General features: G+C 45.4%; 2 protein-coding genes across 8 annotated transcripts; one reads left to right on the top strand and one right to left on the bottom strand.

The window, feature by feature from the left end:
• The first annotated feature begins 424 nt into the window (after positions 1–424).
• On the top strand, positions 425–6,708 carry LOC132906750 (fibroin heavy chain-like). Of its 3 annotated transcripts, none has more exons than XM_060959219.1 (8): positions 425–769; positions 927–968; positions 1,046–1,810; positions 2,071–2,334; positions 2,491–4,674; positions 4,750–5,325; positions 6,084–6,215; positions 6,297–6,708. In XM_060959219.1, exons 1-8 carry the CDS (start codon positions 697–699, stop codon positions 6,332–6,334), a joined length of 4,074 nt encoding a protein of 1,357 aa, XP_060815202.1. In that variant the 5' UTR covers positions 425–696; the 3' UTR covers positions 6,335–6,708. The 3 variants fall into 3 exon arrangements, with proteins under 3 accessions (XP_060815202.1, XP_060815201.1, XP_060815200.1); XM_060959218.1 differs by having other exon boundaries at positions 2,071–4,674; positions 4,750–5,043; positions 5,143–5,325; XM_060959217.1 differs by having other exon boundaries at positions 426–769; positions 2,071–4,674.
• A 780-nt stretch (positions 6,709–7,488) lies between these two features.
• Positions 7,489–10,220, bottom strand: LOC132906761 (uncharacterized). Of its 5 annotated transcripts, none has more exons than XM_060959258.1 (5): positions 10,078–10,220; positions 9,105–9,848; positions 8,682–9,014; positions 8,060–8,645; positions 7,489–7,900 (listed from the first exon to the last, which is right to left on the bottom strand). In XM_060959258.1, the coding sequence occupies exons 1-5, from the start codon at positions 10,139–10,141 to the stop codon at positions 7,753–7,755; spliced, it is 1,875 nt and encodes a 624-aa protein (XP_060815241.1). In that variant the 5' UTR covers positions 10,142–10,220; the 3' UTR covers positions 7,489–7,752. The 5 variants fall into 5 exon arrangements, with proteins under 5 accessions (XP_060815241.1, XP_060815242.1, XP_060815244.1 ...); XM_060959259.1 differs by having other exon boundaries at positions 8,060–8,681; positions 8,736–9,014; XM_060959261.1 differs by having other exon boundaries at positions 8,736–9,014.
• Positions 10,221–11,502: the final 1,282 nt, after the last annotated feature.

The following is an 11,502-nucleotide window of genomic DNA, read 5'->3' as shown; positions in this document are numbered from 1 at the left end:
GGAATCATATGTATTATTGTTTTACGGAAGATAGCATAATTTTCTATAGACATAGAAAATTCGGTACGCCTCTAATACAAATGGAAATAATGCAAACTTAGAAATAGAACATATTTCCCGAGCGAGCGTCGAAGTCGCCACGACTGCGACGTTTGGATATTTTCTTTTCTGCTCGTAACTAACTTATTCACAACAAAATAAGCGAACAAGAGTTGTTAAATGGCTGAACGGCGACGTAGGAGACGAAAATAAAATCACTGGAGAGGAATGTCAAATATTGCAACAAGTAATGCCAAGCAGTGTCATAAATTCAAAAAAGCAAGGATGGGTTACGCTCCGATTTGCATGATACTCCTTCCTTTTCAAAAGAAACGTGTGGCGAATCGTGTATCTCGTGGAAACTCCTAAAGCCGGATGACGTAGTCGCGACGAAGCCGGCTGGTTGAAACTAGCCGATCGGCGTACCTATCGTTAGGTGCGAACACCGTCTGGTAGAAAGAGTCAAACAAGTATTACTCATTGCCACCGACATTCGGATGCGTATCTTCACGGTCGGGGATGACACTTGAACGCGATGCATCCTTTCACTGCCGGGGGTATCCTTATATATAGAAGTATTCGATCGAGACTCGCCTCGCAATGACTTGAAGCTCGTGTCGAACAATCAAGGACTCGACCGTGCCAAGCAATCTTAGGATGATCGGGATAAATCAAACAATCCGGTTCTCGATGTTCGCCCTTCTAATCGCCACGGTCATTGTTGGTTCAGGTAAACGACATTATTCATCTTTTTTCTCTCGTTTCCACATCGTTCTTTTTTTTCTATAACGATCCATCATTATTATATAATACTTTGGCCACGGAAAGAAGATATCTACGATAAAACACTCACACAACGATATTAAACTGTAATCTGTTACTTTTAGGAGCGCACGAAGGAAGTGGCGGAAGCAGTAGTCTAGCGCACAGTATGTATCGTATTTTAAAATGTAGAGGATAAATCGATGAGATCTTTATTAACTGTTTTCATTATTTCCGAGAATAGGCAGCGCCTCGGCATCCGCAAACGCATACGCGAATGCAGGTGCAAGCGCATTCTCGTTGAGTAACGCATTTACTGGAATCGGAAGCCTACCTGCGGTTGATGGGAGCCATGACGGGCACAAAGGAATTCGCAGTTACGATAACACTGGCTACAATGGCAATAATCAGCCAAACGGTGGAGTCAAAGGAAATCAGCGTGGTGGCTGCCCTAAGTGCAAGTGGGAAGATGACGATTACTGGGAGAAAGACGAGGATGAAACTGAACCAGAAGAAAAAGACGAAGACGATTGCGACGACGGGGACGATGGACAGTATAGAGAACACGGTCATTATCACGGACAGAAAAATAAAGGAGGATCGCCTCCGGGCGTACAGAAATTAGGAGTGCCTAATCCCAACGGTCAAGGACCACACACTGCGAGCAGTGGAAGTGGCGCTCCATTTGGAACAACGCCAGTTAAAGGAGGACGCCCTGAACATGGGAGCTCGAGCTCAGGTTCACCATGGAACAAAGCGTTCCCTGTAACCGGTCAGCAACCTGGATCAGGATGGAACACAGGTTCTGGAACTACGCCCAAACCCGCCTGGAACCAAGGGTTCGGTGGTTCACCTGGAACAGCTTCGCATCCTTCTAACAATTGGAACTCTGGAAGTTTACCGAATGCGGATGTATCGAGTCCTACCAGCGATGGAAGCTGGAATAGTGGTCCAAAAACAGGTTCTGGATGCTCCGGCAATTATCAACACGGCACCGGCTGTGCTCAAGGTTAGCTAGAATTTTTACATCTTATTTAACGATGCCGATTCAATGAGTCAAGCAAACACCAGTTTTGTCTTATATATAAATTCATCTGCTTGACCGTGAAATTCTGAATAATTTTCGACAATAAATAATATAAATATAATATAATATAAATAGATAAAATTCGCAAATACATTATTCAAATTTTTTGAAAGTATTCAAATCTACAATCGAAAATTTTTAACAAAATGCATAAAGATTACATTAGTCGATCTCTAATTTAGGTCCAAGCGGTGTTGGTCCTGTAAAACAATCTCCACTGCCATTCTCCGGCAACCCCGCAAATGTTCAGAAGGAAAGTCCTGTTCATTCCACGGGTCCAACAGCGGTATATAATCCTCAAGGATCTCCAGCCGGATGTTCCAGCAGTCCTTATGATGCCAGTTGTGCCGATAAATCTGTTGATCGACCGAGATCACAAGACAGTCCCTTTGCATCATCTTATGGACCAAATCCGACACGAGGCCAGTATCCTGTAAGTGGATCGCCTCAAAGCAGTCCTTCCGGTTCTCCATACGGTTCTCCACACGGTTCTCCTGCGGGACAAGGCCAATATCCTGGTAGTGGATCGCCTCAAAGCAGTCCTTCCGGTTCTCCACACGGTTCTCCCGTAGGAAAAGGCCAATATCCGGGAAGTGGATCGCCTCAAAGCAGTCCTTCTGGTTCTCCGCACGGTTCTCCCGCAGGACAAGGGCAATATCCGGGAAGTGGATCGCCTCAAAGCTGTCCTCCCGGTTCTCCATGCGGTTCTCCCGTAGGAAAAGACCAATATCCGGGAAGTGGATCGCCTCAAAGCAGTCCTTCCGGTTCTCCGCACGGTTCTCCCGTGGGACAAGGGCAATATCCGGGAAGTGGATCGCCTCAAAGCTGTCCTCCCGGTTCTCCATGCGGTTCTCCCATAGGAAAAGGCCAATATCCGGGAAGTGGATCGCCTCAAAGCAGTCCTTCCGGTTCTCCGCACGGTTCTCCCGCGGGACAAGGCCAATATCCGGGAAGTGGATCGCCTCAAAGCTGTCCTCCCGGTTCTCCATGCGGTTCTCCCGTAGGAAAAGGCCAATATCCGGGAAGTGGATCGCCTCAAAGCAGTCCTTCCGGTTCTCCGCACGGTTCTCCCGCGGGACAAGGGCAATATCCGGGAAGTGGATCGCCTCAAAGCTGTCCTCCCGGTTCTCCATGCGGTTCTCCCATAGGAAAAGGCCAATATCCGGGAAGTGGATCGCCTCAAAGCAGTCCTTCGGGTTCTCCGCACGGTTCTCCTGCGGGACAAGGACAATATCCTGGTAGTGGATCGCCTCAAAGCAGTCCTTCCGGTCCTCCATACGGTTCTCCCGTAGGAAAAGGCCAATATCCGGGAAGTGGATCGCCTCAAAGCTGTCCTCCCGGTTCTCCATGCGGTTCTCCTGCGGGACAAGGACAATATCCTGGTAGTGGATCGCCTCAAAGCAGTGCTTCCGGTTCTCCGCACGGTTCTCCCGCGGGACAAGGGCAATATCCTGGTAGTGGGTTGCCGAAAAGTAACACTGGTTCTGGTACGGGGCCATACGGAGGATCTCCATGGAACTCTGGAAATACAGCCAGACCGGGAAACTTAGGAAATTCAGTATATCCGACAAGCCCTCAAAATCCTAATGCAAACGCTGTAGCTTCAAGTACAGCGTACGCGGGAACTGGTGCGCCGACCACTGGAAGCGGTGTCGATTCTAGCCATCCTGCAAGAGGTCCATCGACTTCCAATCCCGTTTATTCACACGGCATTCCTTCTTATGGGTCTCCATCTGCACAGACGCCAGGGTCTTCAGGTTCTCCAAATGGAAACGTTCCTTACGGAACTCAAAAGCCTAATTACACTGGTGTTAAAGGAAGTTCTTCGGGTACAGCACCTAAACACGGTACTCCCAAAGACGGAGATAGCAAGATCTTTTATGTGAACGTAAATCCTGTACCAGGAAGCCCTTCAGGGGTTAAACCTCATGCATCTACGGGAGCACCTTACAGTGATACCGGAAAAACACCACCTTCTTACCAACCTGCTCCTTATGGGGGTATCGGAAAGCCAAAGCCCTCTTATCAGCCTGCTCCTTACGGTGGTCCTGGAACGACAGAGCCTTCCTACCGTCCTGCTCCTCATGATAATACTGGAACGGCAAAGCCTTCTTACCAACCCGCTCCTTATGGTGGTACCGGAACGGCAAAGCCTTCTTACCAACCTGCTCCTTATGGGGGTACAGGAACAACAAAGCCCTCTTATCAGCCTGCTCCTCATGATAATACCGGAACGGCAAAGCCTTCTTACCAACCTGCTCCTTATGGGGGTACCGGAACAACAAAGCCCTCTTATCAGCCTGCTCCTCATGATAATACCGGAACGGCAAAGCCTTCTTTCCAACCTGCTCCTTATGGTGGCCCCAGCACAACAACTTCGCATGAACTTAATTCTTATCCATCGAGAGAAACAGATAAGGGTTGCACAAATGGATCTCAAGGTTGTGGAACTGGGAGCGGATGCAGCAGTGGAACAAGTCTGAATGGATCTCCAGATTACAAGCCTTGTAGTCCAAACGATCTTTCAGTAGGCGTTAATAAGGCTTCTAAACCATTCGGAGGTTTTGAAGCAAACCCAAATGATTTTTCGCAAAGTCCTCAACAAATCACGCCTGGAACTGGTCCGCAAGGTTGTACATCTGGAACCAGCGACGGGTGTACATCTGGACCAAACAATCCTTCATACGTTTACAAGACTGAAACAACGAATAAAATTCCTGGAGAAGGAGTAGGGTCGTATCTGTCGAACCCTTTCTTAACTGGAAAGATTCCTAGTCCTGGTGCTGGTAATTAATAGGAAAAATTATATGTATCTCTTTTCATTTGTGCTTGCTGTGGATACTAAAAGACATCTATCTTAGGTGGTCCTCAGCTAACACCTACTAGTAAGCCAATCGGTTATGGAAATCCTTTCCTGCAAGGAACTGCAGGTGCAGTCGCGGGAGCAGGAGCTTGGAGTCATGCTGGTCCAGGAGTAGCAGCGAGTCCAGGCAACGATGGCAAGAACGTTGTTTCGATCGGAGGACAGGCACCTAAGCCTATTGGCAAAGATAATCCTTTCCTTAGTGGATTAGGGCACGGAAGGGGAGACATCGGAATTGATGCCACGCCTAATTCAATTTCTGGAGGATCGTTTGCTCCAGGTAGTAACACGGGTAACAGCGGACTGAGTCAAACGAATGAAAGTCCTTCCTTTGGCGATAAAACACAACAAGAACATTCCAATCATTACCCTGGCTCGATTTGGAATTCAGGTTCAACGAACGACGGAAGCTCTTCAGCCGTGAGAAATCCATCCACAACAAACCGTGGCTCGGGAAGCGGAGGAGGTGTTGGAATCGGTCCGGGAGGATTTGGAAATCTTTTCGGTGATGCACTTTCTGGAGCTTTTAGCAGTGCACAAGCTTCTTCACACGCCAATTCTGGTTCTGGAGTTGGTATGTTTATTTGCTATCAATAATTTTACCTCGTAATTTTGTTAATGTTTACTAGATTGGCGAAATACATACTTTCTAGAAAAATATACTTACTAGAAAGACGCTAATCATACCAATATTTCGAGATTCTGTTATATCGTGTCGATTACAACATCGTTATGCAAATTCAAATTTCTCGACATAAAGCAGAAAGTAGGCTTCGGATCATGAAAGATTAGACAGAGATCTTCGATGAAGATTAATATAGGTAATATAAATTCCAGTGAGTATAAACTCCCGGAGATAGGAAAACGTTTCAAGGTCTACTATCGAAACACTTCTATTTGGATTTTTATTTTCTTCATCCAACGTATCAGTTTGATCAATGAGATCTCGCTTCTGATAAAACATAAATCACAGGCATGAACCGTTAATTAATAATAATTATCGGGTACGTCGATTAATTTCCGTTCTTTTAATGTCTGTGACGTTATGTAATCCTACTACGTTATAGGGTTGTATGTGTATAGCTATATATAGAAATTATTCTATGTATATGTTACATATGTATATGATGTATATGTTATTCTATGTATATGATATTGATGATTATCACCGTTGTTGTGATCTTTAATTTTTTAATATTTATGTCTCTGTTGTTTAAAATTCATTTTAAATTCATAAGGTATATATAAGGTATATATAAGGTATATATAAGGTATTCATAAGGTACTTTCAGTTAAGGTATGACAAAATCGAAACAATATATTGGTTTTTAGCACCGAATACGGGTTTCGGACAAGCAAACAGTGGAAGTTGGGCTTCCAGTGGAGCGTCGGCAGGAAGTCAAGCTGGAAGCGGTGCTTTGTCCTCGAGCGGAGCTTCCGCTTATGCGAGTAGCAGTGCTAGCAGTAAGTTTTGTAAATCCAGTTCGTATGTGTCTGCATAAATAGCCAAAGAATCGGGCTTTAAAAAATAAAACGCTGTTTCAGGCTGGGCAGGTGCACAACCCACTTTCGTGAAAGGCTAAGCGACGGAAACGAACGATATTTCCAGGAGAAGATAAATTTCAATTATCCGCAAATTACGTAAACGACTGTTTTACTCTGCATCGTTTGTACTTCTATTCGTAACTCGTTTTACCTATTCATCTTTTATAATACAAATAAATCGATGTACGAACAAAATTACCGTTCTTTTTACACATGGAATTTTCTACACGCGCCTTGATAATTCGCCGGTAATTAATGTCAATTCTTCGAAGAGATTGTATTCTTATTATACGGCGATTGTTATCGAGATTGGTATTTAATGGATAATGACGTAACTGAGGAATGAAATATGATGTTAAACAGATTTAATGCATGTGATAATGTATCAATAAAAAGAATTATTTTTGAAGAATCACTTTTTAAAATTATCCTTCAAATCATGGCCAAATGGCAAGATCGCTCGAGGATGTTGTTGATTGTTCTTAAATACACCGAAATATATCATCGATCGCCAATGTTCGAATTCAAGTTTGTTATAAAAGGCAAACATACAAAAGATAACATTTTTCCTTCATTCTCAACATTCTAGTCGCATGTGGTAAAGAAGTATCCGACATAAAGTAGGGATAATAAATCGTTGGTTCTCATACAAATGGATTGGATAACAGTATCTTTGACGCGAAGTGTGACAAACGTGGTTTTACACATGAATTTAAATGTAACATCGTGTATGCGGAAATACCACTTATGTCACTGACATATCCCAAAGATAGACTTTGTAAGTATGTATATACATTACGCGTCTTAACTTATGAATTATTCATATCAGTGGGAGGATCTTGAATCTGCAGTTAAACATATCCTCGTTGTATCCAATAGCTGTGAAAAGATAATTTTATCGAACGAGTCATATAAACATACGATGCATTATTAGTGATAATAACGCGTAATAAACTCCTGTTACCTTGGGATTCACGTTAAAAGTCATATGAATTATCTATATGACTACAAAAGTTCTACGATTCAGAATATCGTTTTCAGAAAAATCAACCGGAAATTAATTCGTAGTTAGCCGATAAAAGATAATAATTAAATAAACTTCAGTTTAAAAAATCTCCGCTTGGCTTTATCTCCAGAAGCATACGCAATGGTCGGGCAAAGGACATATCCAGTAATATTTTATAGACGCAAATAAGTAAGAATGAATCGTTTATTCGAACTGCACAGTTTACGTCATATGAATCTACTATTTTAAAGAGGAGGTATTTTAAAGGTTTAGCGCTACGCGAGATTCGCCCACGCATTTTATTCATTGAATACAATAAAGACAGACTAGGTATAAACAGTAAAAATAGCGATACGTGAATCGAGCCCCGCGCAAGCCTTTCATCACAGATCAAATTCTTGTTCGTCTTCTATCGTAAATGTCGGCTTCAACCTCCTCCGGTAAGACCATTTAGACTACTTTTCCAGCCGATACTTTGTACGATCCCTTTCCAGTAGAATCGATGTTGGCTGCGCTACTGCTGTAGACACCTTTGGCTTTGTCCACGCCTCCGCTCTTATTCACTCCTTCGTTGATATCGCCCATACGGGAAAAAAGACTAATTCGACAAAAATCATTGAATTAATTATTTCGTCAACCGTTGAATAATTTCTATATTCAGCGGTGTCAAAAATAAGTAAAAGGGAATAGCTCGTCACTTTATCTTAATTCTTTGAAGAAATTATTTTGTTTCATATATTAATATCGATTAACTTACTCGACTCCATGTCCACCGGGACCACCGTATCCGTCGTAACCGCCGTATCCTCCTCCGAGACCGGCACCAGCGTTTGCATTCGCAGTAGCGGATGCATGAGCATTTGAATTAGCAAGAGCATGTGCATTAGCGCTGGCACTCGCAGTTGCATAAGCATTCGCGTTGGCGTTGGCGTTGGCGCTGGCACTGGAAGTGGCGCCTGCTCCTTTGTAACCACCAAAACCACCGCTTCCGCCTAGACCACCTGCTCCACCTCTGCCACCTGCGTTACCATATCCACCAGCTCCACCTCCGGCACCTGCTCCACCGTATCCGCCAGCTCCACCACCGGCGCCTGATCCACCATATCCGCCAGCTCCACCACCGGCGCCTGATCCACCATATCCTCCAGCCCCACCACCGGCACCTGCGCCGCCGTGTCCACTAGCTCCACCTCCAGCACCAGCTCCACCAAATCCGCCAGCTCCACCTCCGGCACCAGCTCCACCAAATCCGCCAGCTCCACCTCCGGCACCTGCTCCACCGTGTCCGCCAGCACCAGCACCACCGCCTAGACCACCATAACCTCCAGCTCCACCACCGGCGCCTGCACCACCATATCCCCCAGCTCCACCACCGGAACCTGCACCACCTCCGGCACCTGAACCACCGTAACCTCCAGCTCCACCACCGGCACCACCGTGTCCGCCAGCACCAGCACCACCGCCTAGTCCACCATAACCTCCAGCTCCACCACCGGCACCTGCACCACCATATCCTCCAGCTCCACCACCGGCGCCTGCACCACCATATCCTCCAGCTCCACCACCGGCGCCTGCACCACCATATCCTCCAGCTCCACCACCGGCGCCTGCACCACCATGTCCTCCAGCTCCACTACCGCGTCCGCCAGCACCACCTCCGGCTCCGCCGCCTGCGCCACCGTATCCACCAGTTTTTACTACTCCACTCGACCCTGATAATTTAAAAGTTAGAATGACAATGTGAAGAAAGTATTGTTTATATGAAAGGCAATATTGACAACTTGTCTGTAAAATCAACATACCCGCATGACTCCCGGCACCACCCCCAGCGCCAGATCCTCCGTATCCTCCAGCGCCACCTCCAGCGCCAGATCCTCCGTATCCTCCAGCGCCACCTCCTGCGCCAGATCCTCCGTATCCTCCAGCGCCACCTCCAGCGCCACTACCAGCTCCACCGCCAGCTCCACCGCCAGAACCACCTCCAGCTCCGGAGCCACCGTATCCTCCAGCGCCACCTCCAGCTGCGGAGCCACCATATGCTCCGGCACCACCGCCAGGTCGACCACCAGCTCCTCCGTGCCCTCCTGCACCGTGCCCGCCAGCTCCACTTCCGAGGCCACCTCCTAGGCCGCTTCCTAGGCCACCTCCTAGGCCACTTCCTAGGCCACCTCCTAGGCCACTTCCTAGGCCACTTCCTAGGCCACCTCCTAGGCCACCTCCTCCACCACCTCCTGCGCCACCTCCTGCGCCACCTCCTGCGCCACTTCCGGCACCACTGCCAGCGCAACCTCCGGTATGGCAGCCAGGTCCTCCCTTAGAACCACCAAAACCACCACCAGAACCGAATCCTCCACCACTACCAAATCCGCCACCACCTCCACCTCCGCCGCCACCGCCACCGCCGAAACCTCCGCCAAATCCTCCGCCAAATCCACCACCTAGTCCACCACCTAATCCACCCACACCAGCAAGAGATTTCAGGAAACTGCTTTCAGCGGCTGCATCGTGAAATCCGTGGGGGTTACGTTTCGCTCTGGTCTCTGCAGCTAAATAAATATTTTATAATTTTAAAATTAGACATTGCTTGGCAAAGTTGACATTAAATCCGAGAGGGATATAAGTATTCACAATTACTTTTAATCTCTTAAATTTGTAACTTAATTTACGATGTAACGAAGAAACGAATATAAAAGAGAAACAATCACTTAGTGCAAGTGGAAATCATACCACGTAAAATTTAATCTCAGAGAAGAATAGAATTAGTAGAAAATGTACCTTGTGCGTCAATGCAGAGAAGAGCCAGTAAGGCAAAAAGCCCGATCGTTCGATATCTCCACATGTTGTAGGATCGATTCTTCTATTCCGATCGTTCGCAAGACGCTCATCTTTATATCGTTCCTCCCACTCTGATTACCCGCGGTTCTTCCTGTAACAACTGCCGCTTCTTCGAACGCTGTTCCAAGCGTGAAACGGTACAACAGGAGCAAAAAATACAACTGCCAACCAAGGCTAAGGTAACCGATGATGAACGCGTAATGCGTCTAATCGTTCTATCTTGCTTTCTTCGAGACTCTCCTATCTCTGAATGATCGCTGTTCAGATCCGAGACCCTCGTCACTTTCAAAACATGCTGTTATTCTTTTCTTTCTCTGTCGGTCACATGCCTTGCCATTGGTTTGTTGTTATTGGTCCATTCTTAACAAATGCTGAAATTTGTTGTACACTTTAAGATAGCATTGTTATTATTATGCTTTGTTGAAGGAATAAAACAAAAATATATATTTTCAAGTATCACTTTACATATCTGTGTTTGTCATATCGACGTCAAAATCCTTGAAGCTATGTAACTCTTAACGAGATCCTTACAGTTATTTTCTTGCGTATCCTTCGTCTAAACGCTTTTCGAATAAATTTATCGATATGGCTTTTAATTAACGTCCGCAGAGGCATCGAATGTATTGTTGGATTTATTATTTTACCCTTTACTTTGTATTATTATTATTCAATAGGAACAATGTCCGCGGCACTGGTTCCGTTGCTTGTCCTAGAAACGGGATATCCTTCGATGGAAACAAAAAAATATAAAAAGATAACGTTCGGTAAAACCAGTTAGCTGCTGGGGGTTACGTCATTGGAAATTTTGTGTGTGTTTTTTCATTCAATGATCGCTTTGTTGTGCAAGCAATGTCGATAATGTAGCAAGACATAAAACATTTTTGAACATCGGTGTAGCTAGTCTCGTTGCATCACTGGTATAAGCTTCATCGAATAAAAAATCGTTACTGGTATTGATAAATCAGCAAACAAACGTCATCGAACAACGATCAGGGCTTCGATAGAAGGTTGTACGCGTGAACAGAAACGCTGATAACCTCGGATTTATGTTTGGAGCTATGTTATTAGTTAGACATTGACCTAACCATAATAATATTCTATCGATTATACATACGTATGAAGCGACGAGTACAGTTATACGATTCCTTTTATATTTTTAAAAATACGTTCAGATAGTTCATTTCGCGGAAATACCGCTCTCTTCGTTTCGTGGTTACGATTTTATCGTTTTCTTCTCCTACAAGGATAGTTTGCATTCGCAATTCTCACGTTAAAGACTCGTTTGACTGGCTCCCATTATGATATATAATATGAACATGATTATCTATCGTTAATCAATGGTACTCAGATCAACGTGATACCGAG

The sequence above is a fragment of the Bombus pascuorum genome, chromosome 5, assembly GCF_905332965.1.
Source record: "Bombus pascuorum chromosome 5, iyBomPasc1.1, whole genome shotgun sequence".
In the NCBI taxonomy this organism is placed as follows: domain Eukaryota; kingdom Metazoa; phylum Arthropoda; class Insecta; order Hymenoptera; family Apidae; genus Bombus; species Bombus pascuorum.
Note: the sequence above shows the minus strand (reverse complement) of the source record. Positions and strands in the feature narration are given on the sequence as shown.

Excerpts from the sequence above, each read along its gene's own strand:
- LOC132906761 (XM_060959257.1), bottom strand. The coding sequence starts at position 10,141 with ATGTGGAGATATCGAACGATCGGGCTTTTTGCCTTACTGGCTCTTCTC. Across the intron at positions 9,849-10,077 it reads TCTCTGCATTGACGCACAAG|CTGCAGAGACCAGAGCGAAA; the intron begins GTACATTTTCTA and ends ATATTTATTTAG. Across the intron at positions 7,901-8,059 it reads CCCGGTGGACATGGAGTCGA|TCTTTTTTCCCGTATGGGCG; the intron begins GTAAGTTAATCG and ends TTGTCGAATTAG.
- LOC132906750 (XM_060959217.1), top strand. The coding sequence starts at position 697 with ATGATCGGGATAAATCAAACAATCCGGTTCTCGATGTTCGCCCTTCTA. Across the intron at positions 5,326-6,083 it reads CAATTCTGGTTCTGGAGTTG|CACCGAATACGGGTTTCGGA; the intron begins GTATGTTTATTT and ends ATTGGTTTTTAG. Across the intron at positions 6,216-6,296 it reads TGCGAGTAGCAGTGCTAGCA|GCTGGGCAGGTGCACAACCC; the intron begins GTAAGTTTTGTA and ends ACGCTGTTTCAG.